The following is a 17,331-nucleotide window of genomic DNA, read 5'->3' on the forward strand; positions in this document are numbered from 1 at the left end:
AAAGAGAGTGAAAGTTATTAAAACACAAATAATAATTAAAACATGTTCATGGTGTTCATTCTCTGCTGGCGGTGATACCTGCTGTGTGTGTAGGTGCTGTATTTCTTGTCCTTCAGGGAGTGCAGGTCGGCCTCCGCGCTGTGACTGTGGTGCAGCAGGCTGGCGCTCAGCTGCAGAATGGGTGCGTCTGCCTGGATTGAGTGTGAGTATGTGCTCTCAGGTGGAAACAGGTCAGGGGGGTAACTGTGCTCGTCACCTCCCCCCTGGCTGTCTCGCTGGTAGGGGGGAGCGGACTGCAGACTGGCCTGGTCTGAGTCAATGGAGTAAATCTTGGACCCTCTGCTCCCACCTTCCCCTCCCCCTCCTCCTCCTCCTCCTCCTCCTCCACCTCCACCTCTCTTCCTCAGCTGATTGATGGGCTTGAACCCGCCCCTCGCCCCCATGGAGTCAGAATCTTTGTGTGATGGCGGCCGGCTGGAGCACTCTGAGATGTCGGAGTGCGGCGGCTCTTCGGGCAGGTAGCGCTGACTCTTCATCTGTGGAGGTCCGGGTCCAGATGAGGGGGCGGGGCTTGTGCCTGGAGACACGACAGTGGGCTGGGTCTTTAAGGTCTCCACACTTTTCTTCCACAGGGCTCGAGGTTTGGAGGCGGCGATGGCCGGCCCGGCCATGCGGGTCTTGCCGTTGTCGTTGGTGATTGACAGCTGGGGCTTGCTGGGGCTGGTCTGAAGAGGGGGGGCTTTTGGCTGCACGGGGAATGGAGCAGCATTGTTGAGGAGGTTTTTGTGTCGCCCGGCCAATGACAGGAAACCTTGCGGACCAGCAGCGTTGCTATAGAGACCAGGACCCTTCGGGGGCAGACTATGGAGCGAGTTACCTAGGAGACAAGGAGAGATGCACCTCAGACAGCAGATACAATAGATGGATGTTTGGACGGATGCTCAGCCAGCTAGCTGATACTTTATCTTCTGCTGTGGCACGCTGTGTCAGCCCTCTAATGTGTTTCTAATCATGAGGTGAGCTCATACATGACAGTCAATCCCATTACAGTGTGAAGTCCACATCAAGGTGAAGGGAGTCACCTTTAGATCTGCATACATAGACAGTATAGAAAAGACAGGGTCACCTCTGTACGTGTTCTCACAGGTGTCACGTTTATGTGAAAAAGTAAAGGTACCTTTCCCCGTCATTACATCGAGGATGCTCGGCTGCAGCAGGACTGTGTTGCGTTTGGGGGAGGACAAAGCCATGGACTTGGCAGACTTGAGTAGATGCAGCATGTTGGCTTGAGGACTGAAGTCCAGCTCGGGATTCTTTTTCTTCATGTCTATATGAACGCCGTGGATGCAGCTCCATATACCCTGAGAGGAGGAGAGGACAAAGGAAGGAGGGACGGAAATTAGAGGGCAGGCAGGGACGAGGCGGATAAGAGAGATAACAGAACAGTTCATTCCCAAGCCGGTGACTTCACAAAATAAAGGTTCAAACATACACAAGACTAATTTCCTCGCACGGTTAATTAACAGAGACCTCTTCATCCTTTTCTGCGCTGCGTTTACTGCAGACCTTAACCTCATTTTGTTTAGTAAAGAGGCAGGAAGAGATAATCGCCACTTTTTTAGATGAACTGCTTTCAGAGGCGCCTGGAAAATTAAATTTAGGTGATGATGTCACTGGAGGGGGCCTCTGAGTGCAAGGAGATGTTCTCCGCGCAGCCACTCAACCTCCGGTATCGCTGCTCTAACGGCATGTGCACACCGAGAGACAGACACACACTCAGAGACACACAACGTGCTCTTTTTGTAAAACACTTAATGTGTGAAATGCTGCTCGTCTGGAATAAAAGCCCTGCCTAACACAGAGACATGACATATGAATAATGGAGGAATGGTCCGTCTGGGTGTGCCCATTTCTGGTTTGTGTGTGTGTGTGTGTGTGTGTGTGTGTGTTTATGGTTGTGTGTGTGCATCTGTCTGCCTGTGTGCGTTAGTGGTCAAGGCTGTCCCTAAACACATTGCGGCTGCATATGCGCAACCATTTTTAACTTTGTTAGACAGGCCCGTGTGTATGTGTGTGTGTGTGGGTGACAGACATACAGAGAGTACACTAAAGTGTGTGTGTGTCCACATCAGCCCTAAGCAAAGTCTGACTCCTCTCTCTCGCTGTACGTACTGTACAGTATGTGCAGCAGCGAACTCATCCCTACCTCAGCTGGGCCCTGTAATCACACCATACCCACTTTTTCTTCTTTCCTCACACACAGGCTAGCGCAGATTGCTTCCGTCTCTTAACAGATTATATTGTGTGTGCTTTTAGGATATACGGCCCGAGATATGAATTCTCCCATAACTGTAACAATCGAGTTTCGAGCGCTCACACAACTTTAAGTCTGATTTGCGGATTCCTGTTTGCATTTTCAGCGCGTCTAAAGAGCTGTGAAGATTAGGCAAATTAGACAGATGAAGGATTAAAAATGGACTGCTTTTGTTTGACTGCTCATGTTTGCACACTATAAGACAGCAGTGGTTTTTCTAGTTTACTGCAAGGTGTTCGAATTCATGTTAAACATCTCAAAGGCTCGGCGGCTGTCTTTAAAGTTGCAATGATGTGTTGATTTTTCTCCGCTGTTTTTAATTTTGTTTCTCCTGCTGATTCTTTGTGTGTCTTTATTTCATTCTTCTTAAAGGGTCGTCCACACCGTAAATAGTGGTGCCGAGCACGACGCCGACGTTCCGGCTGTGTCTGGACTGCAGCTTGGGAAGATGGATACTGGTGACTCTTTAGTGTAGTCACATGCTCAGAGAAAAATAAAGAAAAACCAGAAGGATATGCGTTCATAAAATTCTTCAAAGATGAGAGGAGGAAGGAGAATTTAACTTTCTGTTGCAGGAGTTGTCCCCTCTGAAAGTCACATTTTATCAATACTTTCAGATGACTCAGCAGACATTTGAAGGTCTCCTGGTGATCGTCAAAGAGAAGTCAGTGAAGAAATATAAAACTTAATGAAAACCCATCAACAATATTGCATTTGGCAATATGTCTAAGGTAATATAACATTTTTAATGTGTAATTTGCAGCCTAACATGGTTATATGTAATCTCTATTTACGCAGCGGCGTGGACTGTTGGTATGGGAAGTGCAGTACACTTGTAGTCCGAGTAATATTGACCAATCACGTATCAGCATGCTGCGTCGTATGCAGGGAAAACAGTCCGTGTGGAGAGCAAAAGCAGGCGGAAGGTAATTGCGTCATCTGACAATTTTTACCTTCCTATTAATCTCTATAAACATCTGCGTGCTAACAGCGAACAATCTGTTCTAGATCTAAAATTCAACTTGAGATGAATTCCCTCGACACTGTGTCACGAAAGCCGTTCAGCATTTAGATTTCCCGACTTCCTCGAATGCATCAGAAACTATCGATCCGACCTCCGTTCAACAAACGAGCATTTTAAAAGTAGTTTTCTTCTCCCCTTGAGGACAGACCTGTTTTAGCATCTATTCATTGGCTCCCGGTTTGTTTTCGGATTGATTAAAAAATTCTTTTCTTTGTTTTTAAATGTTTTCATGGTCTTGCCCCTCAGTATCTGTCTGACCTGCTTTGGCCGTACGCTCCCTCACGCTCCCTCAGGTCAGCAGATCAGTTATTGTTAGTCGTCCCAAAGACGAAGAGGAAGTCGAGAGGGGACCGAGCCTTTTCAGTTGCTGCCCCAAAACTCTGAGATGTGTTGCCTTTGCACATTAGGAAGGTCGACTCACATCCTGTTTTTAAATCCTCTCTTAAAACACATTTTTTCTCTTTGGCTTTTAACTCAGTTTGAGATGCTGGCTTTTATTGTTTTCTTCTGTTGTTTTAACTGTTTTGTGTTTTTATGTGTGTGTACAGCACTTTGGCCAACTCTGTTGTTTTTAAAGTGCTCTATAAATAAAGTTGAGTTGAGTTGAGTTGAGACCTGACAAAGCTTCATTTTTACTTTTTACTAATCTGCATCATGAGGTTGAAATTTAAGCAAAATTAAGACCCGTTAATTAAAGTCAATCACAAGAAAATCTGTCTCTTTTTCGGGTTCATACCACTGAAGCCAGAGTGCAGCCTCTGCGTCACTTACTATTTACAGTGAAACTGAGACTCAGCACAAACTGATGAACGGGCGCTCCTCCAGGTGATTTAATGAACCAAGAAATGTCAGCGTTTATTTTGCTGACATACCCGGGGGGCGAAATTCGCTTCACTTTGTCAGTGATCACCTGACCGTGTGTTCAGGTGATCTGAACACACGGTCGCTTCTCAAGTTGGACTGTAAACAATGAAGCGCACGGAAAAGGAAGTCTTGGCTGGAAGTCGTTTATCGCTGACTGCTGGCTAAAGCGGACATGTTCACAGCTGTCCCCGGAGGCTGTAGCGTCGTCAGACTATTGCAGATGGGTTCTGAGATCGGTTTATATCAGGGTTAAATAACCTACAAAAGCCACTTCATTAGAGTAGACCTTATAAAAGTGTTTCATAAATGCAATCAAGTAGCTACACAGAAGAGTTAGCCTGGTTTTCATCGGCTCTCAGTGTTTCTATCGTTTATAAAATCCCAAGGAAACTGATCCGAATGATCCTTCACTTATTATGTTGTTGTTATAATTGTGGTGTGGATTCCCAATCCACTTGAGTAAGGGTGGTATTTTTAACAACATATCGATAGCTATGCTTCTTTTTCTTGGTGAGGATGGCCCTTCAGAGTAGCCTATAAGTTTGCCTTGCTGTATAAACATCAATAACATTACAAGAAATTCCCATCCTGAGACTTTATATTGATATTGCAACAACTAGTGCTGCTGAATCAATGCTTTTCATCACTCGTTGCACTCTGGAGGATGTTGTTTGATCAGTAAACAGTGTTCAGCTCTGCAAATTCTAACAGCAACATCTGAAAGTACTGCCTCAGAAGCACTATCCAGGAACCACAATTTGACCGTGTTCCTGTTGTTGAAATGCGGGTTAAGTTGGAGGGAAAGGGTCATCAGAGACATTTCCTTCTCCTCACCCTGCTGATAGTGAAGAGCAGCCCCGGCCTCCCCGAGCAGACGCCAGTGAAGCAGTATCTCAGCCTCCAGTAGAAAAGGTGTTCGGAGATGAAGGTGAGGATAGCGAGGCCCATGGCTGTGGCCAGCATGTAGAAGACGCCCGCCATGTTGTCCACGTCCAGCTGGCTGGACATCACCTCGTTCTTCTCGTTGTGGCAGATACCAGTCAGCCACTGGGCCTCCAGCTCCTCCATCTCACCTGCCGGAAAGGCAGAAAATAGGTGAAGGTTTAGGGTGGCAGTAGTATGAAGGAAAAGGAGTAGAAGGAGTGGGAGAGAAAAGGAGAGCGTTCGGATGAATGGTAGAGGGAATAAGGGAGGTGTGTTGGAGAGAGGGTGTATCATTAGGAGGGAAGATTGAGAGGAGAAGGGAGGAGGGGAGAGAGGTGAAGTGGTAAATAGATCGTAATGGAAAGGAGACAGAAGGTGAAGTGAAAAAGGATTGTAGGAGGAGGGGGAGGGGGGAATTGATAGTGATGGAGTGATAAGGAAAGATAGAAGGAATTATTATCGGACTGAGGAGTGTGTTTGTGTGTCGCGCGTGCATGCGGCCGCTTTGCCCTGAATAAAAAGGGCCGGGTGTGAAGCGGAGCGCTTTAGTGGTTTCAGCAGTTTGATTTCTGTCTGGCTCATTCTTTTTCTTCCATTCGCACCATCTCACAGCTTATTATACAGAACAATCCGGAGGAGTAAACATAACGGACCACGGTGGGCGTGCAAGCACACACACACACACACACACACACACACACATACACACACACACACATACACACACACACACACACACACACACACACACACACACACACACACACACACACACACAGAAAGCCACTAGGAGTAATGATGATGAAATGGTGTGTTAAGACTAGCCCCTGATAGCTTTCTGACTGAGGGAGGGAGGTATAGAGGAGTGGGAGAGTTGGGGGAGGGGGTGTAAGGAGGGAAATCTGAGCAACTGTAATGACACTTAAGTCCTGGAACAACTGAGAAACTTCACTGCAGCGATACTGAGATGGTGCAGGATGTGGGCGTGTGTGAGCGTCTCACCGTCTCCGATGATGCCCAGGATGGCCAGATCGACCAGACGCTTCCAGTAGGATCCTTTCTGCAGCGCGATGCCGTAACCCGTGGTGGCGAAGATGTAACCGCTGCCAATGGTGACCAGCTTGCAGCCGTCGTCTCTGCCCGCCATGTAGTTCAGCACGGCAGCGTCGTAAATGAAGGCATCCAGTTTTCTGCGAGAGAAACACATGATACGGATTTACTGTCAGGACTGCATGATGAGTCTAAGAGTCATTAGATTTACTTATTCTCACTTATCTGATATAGTGAATATTTCTACTAAAAATCACAAGCGGCGCCCAGTTAGTGACGCGTTTTCCATCAGCCAGCAGTGGTGGGTCTGTCAGGGAGGGTAGGCGGAGCTAAGCGGCTGCTTTTCTGCTCTCTGCAAGTGTTGCGAGTAAACAGTAATCTACTATGGCTGAACAAACAAAGAAAAGATGGATGACTACAGATACAACTTCAAAAATAAGTGAAAATCCAAAGAAAGAGAAACAAACTCGACGCTCAGATGAAGCAAACAGGCTAAAAAGGAAAGCGACCGTCAGTGAGGAAAAACAAGAGTTACAACTGGAGCCAACCGTGGACGTCACACATGCAGCACTGTGTGGATATCTGGGAAGTGTGCTCCTGCAATTACAGTTTATCGCCACAGGTGCCGCCAAAGAGAACAAAACTGAAATCTTCGAGATTACAACTTACAACTACAAGTTACAGCCTGCTTCCTGGAGTCTTGTGAGGTTGCCATGCAGCCAGCAGAGACTCCAGGAATGGCTCCTGGTCACTTCACCGGGTTAAGAAATAGATCCAACCTGCGGAGTCCCAAGATAAATCTGAGGGGTCGCGAGATTATTGCAGGAAGAGGAACAAAAGTTCTCTTTCCCCCATACTTCGAACTGATGTGAGAAGAAACCACTCAGTTTGTATTTTCAGCATGCCATCAGCTGTGACAAGGTCCCAACGTTCACGTTGCTCACAAATAAAAGAGGTATGGAACCACTGCTTAAAAGGGAAAACTTCCACCCTACTAATGATCCAGTGAGGTTTATACTGAAGCATGAAATACATTTCTTTCCTGTGTCTTTGCAGTGCAGCTGCATGATCTATTTTTCCTCTTAGCCAACAGCGCTTAATTGATGGAGTTGCTGGCTTGAAAGAACTACAGGCTCTTTCAGCCTGGATTTCTGGTCTCAGCCGTTGCTTGTTATACAAACTAGCTTCAAAACGATGCTGCCAACAGCGAAAAGGCATCCAATAAGAAGAGCAAAGAGGATTTTATGGATGAGGAAAGATTTTACAAGGTGTCGGCTAGCCAGAGTTTAAGGCCGGAGAAATGCAGCGGACTGAGACGGATGCAGCGGCTGCTCCGGCGCAATGCATCCTGGTATATGTAGGTGTTGCCGACACAGGAGAACTCTGCTTTCACAATGAGATGATTATTTTTTTGCTTCAGTTGGATACATTTATCATCAACACTGATTATCCATCTCATCATCCACATAAAATATGATGAATATTTCTTTAGGGGTTTTAAATGGTGTGGCTTTAAAAATACATTCAAGCATAATTAAGGCATCATTTTCTGTCTTATGGGTCTATATGAATTTTTTCCAGTTAAATATTTAAATGCTGCTTACTTCCACGGAATATTAACAACTGTACTGTATTTGATTTATGTGACATCTCATGTCTAAGATGACCAACGTACTCTGAACAAATCAGTCGCTTTATTCACAACTCCGTTTACTCTAAGCTGGATGTCTCAGCTCGGACGGAGCGGGCTCACCGACACGCATGCTGGTACAGTAAATATTCACGCATACGAGGAGGCCTTTGTTCACACTGAGCTGTAATCTTTTACTCGCAGGTTCTGTCATTATTCTGACGTGACACGCTGAATTCAAACTACTGGGCCACAATTTGTATCTGACGCAACAATCCCCCTCCGTGGGCCTGATACGCCTGAGCTCAGCAAAAACAGAAGCTTGATGTATGACTGTTAACCAACCGCAATGAAAGAAAGAGCCGATACCACAGGCCTATACAGCAGCAGAACTCTATTTATAGCTAAATTATGAGCAAAACTATATAACCCAATGAATACGCCCTGGTGCTAATCAATCCCCCCTGGGGCCTGCATATTATGCATGAATATAAAAACACTCTGAATTAAAGCGTTCACCAAAGGGCATGTGTTAAACAGGATCATTGAGCATCTGTTGGTGCAAAACTGCTCAGAGAAGTTCACTAATATTATTACTCATTTAAGAGCACACAGCATTTAAAGACAATATAATATAGATTCATTAAAATGCATGTGTTCATGACTCGAATAATAATATAATAATAATTTTTACAACAACACCGAAGTGTTTTCATTTCCCTCCGCCTGAACAACCACTGCCGTAGAAGAATTGAAATAAACAGATGATTCTGCTGAACACATTAATTATAACGTTTTGATGTTGTATAAATTTGGTTCTATTTGAGATGCAGTATCAATAAAGCTAGTGCATCTGGGGAAAAGGAAAAAAGTAACATTTTCTTTGGAGGAAAATACCGTAAAGATCAAAGACACAAAACTGAAGAACAAATAAAAGTGGTGCAGCCATCCTTCCATTATCGTGTGTTTAAGAGGGAGAATAAAGGTAGCAAACTCCAGAACAAATTACTCTCTCCCTGCTTTGGCAGCTCGCTCTTTCCAGCAGCAACAAGATGCAATAATGAGCACTCGCAGACAGCGTCTGAATTTTACTGTCGGTGACAGAAACACTGAGCGCAGATACTGCAGCTTTTAGCATGAGCCAGGGCTGAGCCCCATGGGGCCGGCTTTCTGTGTGATGCAATGTCTATTTTGTGTGTGCTTTCACATGTTGCTCAGCACACATGCTGTCTGCAAACAGAATTATCCTCTCAGGTATAATATATCTCAACTTGAAGTTAGCTGGCTTGACAAGTTTACAGTACCCCGTCTTGAGGCTGACTAGCGCATCCACGACGCCGGTCTGATGGTATTTGGTCATGTACTGATGCATATCTGGATAGTTCTTCCTGATGTTGCGCTCGGTGCTGCCGTTAGGAACCGTCCCGAAGCGAAATGGAGGGGAATAGGAGTACGGACTCTGAAACTGTAGGGGGAGAAAAAGAGAGCAAAAGAGAGACAGATTGTTAAAAGAGGGAACTGACAAGAGAAGACAGGAGCGCTGAAAAATTAAAAAAAACACAAGGAGGCTAAAAGACAAAGAGCCGGACTGAGTGACAGCTAGACGGGACAAGGTAAGCGAAAAACGAGGGGAAGACAGGGAGTCTGTGTAAGAGAGGGAGTAAAAGTGTGAGACGCACAGAGGGGAGGAGAGTGGAGAGTGACAAGAAGAGACAGAGGAGAAAGGAGGAGGGAGAGACAGTGGAGTGGACTCATCAGTCATCATCATTGTGTGTCCAGTGTAGCGTAAGACTGGCTGGGGTTCTGCTGACACTGCCAGCCTCTCAAACTACACACACACACACACACACACACATGGCTTTGATCTATGCAGCCCGTGCGTGTGATTTTGCGTGTGCGTGCCCCTGGGTCTGCTGTGCTGGCAGTGTTAGCGTGGTGACAGCTACGGCCAGAGGGTTTGGGCTGTTGAAGCCTAAGGGCACTCCCCGGAGACTCCCGTCTGGCCGCAGGGCCGGCATCCATTACAAGAGCAACTCTGACTGTGAACGCGTTTAGTTTTTTGCGTGTGTGTTGTGCATGTCCATCTGGTGTAATCCCACCTTCTTGTCAGACAGTCCCGTGACTTGGTCTACAAACTCTTCCTGGATCATGAAGGCAGCCAGGTTGGCAGTGTAGGAGGCCAGGAAGATGACGGCGAAGAAGGCCCACACTGATACGATGAACTTGCTGGTGGTGCCCTTTGGATTCTGCACCGGCACAGAGTTGTTGAACACCAGACCCCACAGCAGCCATATGGCCTTACCGATGGTGAAAGACGGACCATGTGGGTCTGAGAGGGCAGGGGAGCAGATGGAGAAAGAGAGAGAATGTAAACAGTGCTGAAGAATCCAGAAAGGCACAGGCAGCTGAAAGACTATGAAACCTTAAACTCACATTTTCAGGTGATAGAATGAGGCTGCTTTCAGGATTAAAAACAGTCAACTATGTGATAATGCAATAATGTACATTACCATATATTTCATTGACTTTTTCCCCTGTAATTCCCCGCTTACTGTTGTTTACCAGCTGCTGGAAATGTTATTACAGAGTTCCTAATTTTTGCAATCATCTTCATGCCTCGACAACATCTTATTAACTACACAACTTCTTCCAAAAGAAAAGTTCAAACAGGGAGTTTTATGATGCAGTTTGAGGGTATCTCGCCTCCTTCAGGGGGGTGACATTGTAAACATTCTGTAATGTGACACTTTTATTGGCTGTTATTTATGTTTATGCGCACAGCTCAGAAACTTTGCAGCGGTCATCGTGGACAACAAGCATTTGCTTTGGTTATGAGCTTAATAATTGAAGACTGAAACGTCTTTGGCCAACTAATTCGACCTCTATTCCAGCAGGTCAGAGCGACAAGCAAAGTCCCCACTGTACAATCAAAGCTCAGAGGATGTTTTTCCAAATAGTATCTTTAAAATGTTTCATCACAAATTGGTTTTCCTGCCTGGAGCATTAATGCAAATTGCTGCAAACTCCAAATAGGAATCAATAATGTTTCATATTAAGGCTTCCTGACTGCTGAGTGGTTAAAGCACGTACCACAGGTTTGTTACTGGAGATCTCATACCCCTCTCTCTCTCCTCGTAGCCTCTCTCACACATGCACTGACCTCCTGAACTTATCAGGACATTACCCGGAGGAGCCGCATGTGAAGGCAAATGTCTGAATCAGTTGAACCGGACATTAAACGCACGTTACCTCGCCAGCTATTTACTACAAAGTCTGTGTAATGCCCCATTTGAGCTGATGTGTGAAGGGAACAGGAAACTGTCCAGAGCATTGACAGCGATTGTGGCTGCTCCTGCTCCGTACTCTTTTCTGCTTGCCCTTACATTGCTTTTCACTCTTTCATTTGTTTTGCTGATAGGTCCACATACATGTATTTATAAACGAAAAACAGCCAGACTTATTGAGTCCTCCTCTCTATCCTTCTGCATGAGACACAACCCTGTCCCTTAACCAAACAGAGAACTTCCTGTAGCTGAGAACGTGTCTGACCTGGACAGTCTCCAGCGGTGTGGTTCATGTGTGACAGGGCACCTCCCGACAATGTCTGGACCTGATTCTCAGGACAATGTCTGAGTTCATTTTTTAGTTTATTTTTAATCAGTTATTAGATGCTGTAAAAATGATGATTGACAGCTCTGTTGACAAATACGGCTCCTGCAGCCGATCTGTTCTGGATTAGGAGGAGGACCAGTGAGAGGAGACGTAACTAACACTAACACTACAGTCATTGAAGTTTCCATATCTGTGAATGTCTGCTTCGGACCAACACAAGAAGCTGTTAAATATGCCGATGTGCGGGATCTTGCTGTTTTTCTCTGTAACTTAAGTGTGTGTTTTGGTTAGTGGAAGTCGCCACTACAGGGCTGGGTTTAAAAAAATCGATTTTTGCGATTCAAATCGATTCTCATTTGAATGACACAATATCGATTCGTAAATCCCATAAAAATATGTGTAAAAACACGTCTGATCAGTCATGTTTCTGAGCGCTCCTGAACGCAGCACGACTCAGCGCATCCCCCCGAAACACGGCAGAGAGGGAGACATGCCCGGACTTGTTTAATGCACCTACTATGGCGACATCAGTGATCGCCGATGATCGCCTTTTTATCGTGTGTGCGTTCATGAACACGTGAAAACGTAAGTAAGTACTGATGTTTATGTTACTCTACAGTACGCCTTTCCCCATAACTGTTGTGTGGTTTTGTTCTTCATGCTATGAGATCGGAAATCGAATAGGGACCCTGTGAATCGGAATCGAATTGAGAAATCCTTATCGATACCCAGCCCTACAGCGGCTCCACCTGCCGATCTTTACTGTGCAACTCTGGCTCGCTCATGAAAGGTCAAATAGAGTAGCATATTCAAAAGGGCACATAACACAACAGATTGTTTCGTAAAGATTTAATAAGTCAGATATGATGTGTTGTTTTCTGCTTCTTCTCCCAGTTTGAAAGATGAAGAATAAGCCAGAAACTGAATTCTCTTGGTACACCTGGATTGGCCTTTAGCTAATTTAAATGAAATCAGAAAATGTATTTTTTATGTGAACACAACATTCATCTCCAATTCACAGCCAGCAGGGCCGATCCAGGTGGAGATTTCACATGATGTCTTAGAATAAAGTATTGGTGACAAGCTGTGGGAGAGGATGGTAACTGCTGAACTGTCTGAAGTCAGAGTGTAATAGGTCACTTCTTTTGCTCCAGGGGGAAGCTTTGATTCTTTTTTTTGCTGGAGGGAGAAAGGATCGGTGTGATTTTCCTGATTGCCCGTGTGTAAGTGTGTGTGCGTGTGTGTATGTGATCCTACCTTTGCCTTGGGCCAAGTTTCGGTTGAAGCCCAGCGGACTTACAAACTCAAAGAGGAAGACAGCGATGGCTGTGACGATGAGCAGCATCACAAACATCATCACCCAAACAGACGCACTGAAGGGCTCTGGAAAGGAAGGAGAAGAGAGAGAGGGAGAGTTAGAGAGGCACAGGAGACAGAGAGACACCGGGGAGGAGCAGGAGATTCGTAAAAAGTGAGGGACGGAGAGAGGGAGGAGACACCACTGACTCAATGAAAGACAAAAGCGACGAGAGGGGGAGATAAAGCGAGGGAAATATGATGGAGAAGACACAGAGATGGGGGAGGAAGGGAGACAGATGGAGGAGGGAGAGAGGGAGAGTTAGTCACAGAGAGTTTGACGGAGCACATTTCCATATTTCTCATTATTCCCTTGGATGAGAGAGGGAGACGCACAGGCCCGGGGCGGGGGGAGATGGTGGAGAAAGGGGGGAGAGAAAAAGAGGGAGAGAGAGGGGGAGAGAGAGGAATCAAACTCCAAGTGATCTGATGTGCCCTGCTGTGGGCATGTGTATGGGATTTTTCATGTGTGATCATGTGTGTGTGAGCCTGCATGTGTTTGGTGTGTATCAGGGCAGGAGTTCAGAGAGCGCGATGAGTGCCAGAGACGCCGAACCCAGACAAATTGTATGTGTGCGTGCGTATGTGTGTGTGTGTGTGTGTGTGGACTATATGTGTAAGTATGTGACTGCCAGGGTTAGCCAACCCTGAGAGATTGTGCACTGAGGTGCCTCTAATATGAGTGCGAGGGATACTGAACCGTCACTGATACCCTGGCCCAGGCTCAACACACACACTCGCTCACACACACATTAATACAATACACACACACACACACAAAAAATTCACCCCTTTACATACATCCGGCCAAAGCATATACTCATTCTCCACACGTGCTTGATTCAATACGCAAACATTCTAATATATTCCCGCTGTATCACTTTTTTTTTTTTACGTACACACACGCATCCTGACACATGGCTTGATACACAGGGACCAACACACGCATGGTCCAATACACCCCCTCGCTCCCCGTCTCGCTCCAATGACAATACAATACATTAGGCGAGCACGGAGGAACGCTTCAGTTTCTAGTCATCTGAACAACTGGAGGAGGAGGAGGAGGAGGAGGAGGAGGAGGAGGAGGAGAGAGGAGGGTATCAAGAATGCTTTGTCTGAGCTGAGTTTTCAAAAACAGCTGGCACACTCCACTTCCTCTGCTGCGCTAGAAATATTTATGTGCTTAGGGTGTTGAGGCCCAGATATAGTCAGGGTACAAGTGGAATTTGGCCAGCATATACTGTCTGAATAAAATATTCCACTTTATGTGCGGGGGTTTTGCCAACATGTGAGCCCCTCCCTTTCTTCTCTTTTTCTCCTAGTAGTCAGCTCACAGGGGGATAGACGGAGAGAGAGGAAAAAAAGAGGAGAGTTTAAAAAAAGAGGGATGGATTTACCGAGAAAGGCAGAAGGAGAGACGGTCCCGTTGCTTCGTGACACCATGACGCTGATGCCAGTCTCCACAAAGGGCACGGAGAAGTCAATGGCCTCTGACCTCTCCTCATTGATGGTCAGCGAACCGACTGCCATCACCGCCTTCTTATACACCACCTGGTCGACACAGAGAGCAGTAGCAGCAGTGAATGCGTGCCTCAATACCTGCACGGACTGATACATATGAAGAGAGCTTTGTAAATATTTGGACATCAGACAATCCGCCTTTGATATGTTCCCTTCTTTTTATTTCAGATGAGCAATATCACAGTGGCTGAGGCTATAAGCGCAGAATGTCATCTATAGTTTGAGGGCGTTTTCAGCCGTATCACATGAAAAGTAAAAAGTACAGCTGTCTTTTTCATCGCGCCGCCATTCCTGCCCGTCTGAATGTCTCCTGACAGACAGAGATGTTTGCTCGTACAGATGTTGTTTTTAGTAAGCAGTTAAATTTTTATGTTTTTTCAGATGTAATTGTCTCATCTGAGGCCGCTCGCCGCCTGCTCCTGAAACATTACCGCAACCCATGGATCATATTGTCAGGTTCCATTATCAGACGTTTCAGTGTCGACCTTTAAGATTTTACCGTGACAGCACTTAGCCTTCATTTAATCTGTGCGCGAATGAATCATTTCCAGAACAGATAAATCTCTTTATGAAGAGGGTCATAATCTGTACTCTGAAATCTTTGTTTATATGGAAGTTAAAGCCCCAATAAGAAACATGATTAAGCACTTAAAAGACAGGTGTATCGTTTAAGAGTGAAACATAATGATGACAAATTGGCTCTTTGTGGTGCCGCACAAGTGATCATACCTCAAACATAAACCCTTTCTACTCTCATCATTTAGAATATAAACAAAACAATACATCACATTATCACATTTCTTGTTGTCTGGTGTCAAACTGTGTATTAAAAGATATGTGAATCAGAATAAAGTAGCAGCATCCCGCCCTGTGTGTTAAGGTTTCGTTGACGTGGTGACACAGACACCTCTGCTTGAAACCGGATCACAGATTGCAGCTTTAAAGGACAAGTCTGGAGATAATCCTTATTTTTCTTTAAGTCAACAAATCCCTTAAAAAGACCAAAAACAACAATGAACTAATTCCTCTATCAAGTATTGTCTCTATATCCAAAGCCTGTTACAGCTTATTCGTCTGCTACAGGCCTCCATTGCTGTAGATTATTTTATAAACGCTTAAAAACACACGACACATTTCTCCGGTAGGAACAATTAGGCTTAGGGCTGAGTGCCAAGGACCGGGTGGGGAATTTTTACGGTATTTGTAGACGTTATAAAAATATAGAATGACACAGTATTAACTGTGTAGTTATCATTACATTTAAAAGTAAATCCCCGTAGAGTCTAAAATTGGGCTGAGCAGTTAATGCACTCAAAATAGTGACAGGTGGCAACATGCAACGGAGGTGACATCATTAACCTGCCACTTTAAATTATAGGTAAATATTATTCCTTTTTCTTGCTGAGACCAAGATAAAAGAATAAATACCACTTTAATATCTGTCCATTGAATGTGAAGCTAAAGCTAGCACCTGCTTATCGTAGCTTAGCATAAAGACAGGAAGCTACAGAACCTAAATGTTTGTTTACAATGACTTCTGGGTATAAAACCTGTGCTAAATGTACATGCAAATTACAATGGTTATGTGTTGTTGTTTGTATTTGGGTGTCGGGTAACAGAAAGCTGTGAATACATCATGTGAAAAGCGGGACTAAGTTAGGCTAACAGTACTTAATGTTGGGCGTTGAGACTAGCTAGCTAATAAGGTTCTTAAATTAATGTTAGCATTAGTTGAAATTGCATACTATATACTACATACTGCATACTGAGTTCAGCTGTAGTTTGTAGTATGGAGCTGTTCAAATGTATTTTGCGGTATGCTACGCCAGGCGCCAGTGTCTGGTTTTGGAAAGTAAACAACAGCCAACCATAAGGAAACTGCTTCTTTAGCTATAGCGCCCCCTTCTGCTCGAATGCTGCTGCTATCCGCCATTTCAACCACCGTTACGACGTTCCGGCACTTTGCATTGTGGGATACAGTAGGTGAGGTAGACTGGTCTGCTGCATACGGCAGATTTTTTCAGAATCAGTACGACATCCGGGTATTTTTGGCGTACTGCACATTTTGCTTTTACAACATTTTGGCCAAATCAGAGCGTACAGCTAGAATAGTATGCGATTTCAAACACAGCCACTATGATTTTTTTAATGAGCCTGTGGTTAAAAGTATTTAGACAAGTCAGTAAGTTTGTGTAGTTGATATTGGTAATGCTTAAGGGTTGAAGAATGTGTTTAAATTAGGCGAAACAACACTGTTAGGTAGATTTGGTTTTCTCACAGCAACTCATAAAATAAGCACAGCAGAAACACCAGAAACGTCAGACCAATGTTATTAACTGTACACTTACAGCTGAACAACAATGACTGTGAATTTATGTACAGCTGGTCAGAGCCAGTCCAGCTGTTTCCCTTTGTTTCAAGTCTTTTTGCTAAGCTAAGCTAACCAGCTGCTGGCTGTAGCAGTATCAACCTTCTTACCTAACTCTGCAAAAAAACATACATATGTATTTCCCATTTAATTTAATAAAAGACAGATTGAAGTGTTACTGTAGAAGGGTATAGACATGTAGAAAGTACCTCTCCAACCATGCCATTCCACACATTGTTGATCTTCTTGCCATGTTTTCCATTTGTGACCAGGTAGAGGTCGTAGGTGAACTTTACGTTCCTGGCTATCTTCTTCAGAATGTCGATGCAGAAGCCCTTGCAGCACTGCTTAATGTAGGAGCCTCCTGATGTGCTGTTACTGCAACACACAAACATATGCACAAAATAATGAGGTCATAATTCTTCATTTAAGGGGAGACTTTCAGTGTCCAAACAGGCGGGTGTGTGAAGTGTGAGTGTAACTGTACTCTCGGTTCCTGCTCACTCTACATCTGGTGGCTCCATCACACAGTAAAACTAGAATTATGACAGTGCAGAGTAACCATAAATACAGCTGAAGGGCAGAGAGAGCTCGTACAGTGTGTGTGTGTGTGTGTGTGTCTGTGTGTGTTTCCCTTAGTGCCTGAAAACTCAGGGGTACTGAGCAGA

General features: G+C 45.0%; 1 protein-coding gene across 2 annotated transcripts in view; it reads right to left on the reverse strand.

The window, feature by feature from the left end:
- The window catches only part of grin2ab (glutamate receptor, ionotropic, N-methyl D-aspartate 2A, b), a 119,200-nt gene that overhangs the window by 4,560 nt on the left and 97,309 nt on the right, over positions 1-17,331 (reverse strand). For both annotated transcript variants that reach the window (XM_069665312.1, XM_069665311.1), the window contains 9 exons: positions 16,873-17,041; positions 14,172-14,325; positions 12,676-12,801; positions 9,906-10,135; positions 9,111-9,271; positions 6,129-6,316; positions 5,037-5,275; positions 1,178-1,361; positions 79-877 (listed from right to left, as the gene is read on the reverse strand). In XM_069665312.1, coding sequence (XP_069521413.1) covers positions 79-877; positions 1,178-1,361; positions 5,037-5,275; positions 6,129-6,316; positions 9,111-9,271; positions 9,906-10,135; positions 12,676-12,801; positions 14,172-14,325; positions 16,873-17,041 — 2,250 coding nt within the window. The remainder of the gene's footprint in view (positions 1-78; positions 878-1,177; positions 1,362-5,036; positions 5,276-6,128; positions 6,317-9,110; positions 9,272-9,905; positions 10,136-12,675; positions 12,802-14,171; positions 14,326-16,872; positions 17,042-17,331) is intronic.

The sequence above is a fragment of the Semicossyphus pulcher genome, unplaced genomic scaffold (genome assembly GCF_022749685.1).
Source record: "Semicossyphus pulcher isolate SPU_LCO1_2020_fin unplaced genomic scaffold, fSemPul1.0.p SCAF_17, whole genome shotgun sequence".
Taxonomy (NCBI): Eukaryota; Metazoa; Chordata; class Actinopteri; order Labriformes; family Labridae; genus Semicossyphus; species Semicossyphus pulcher.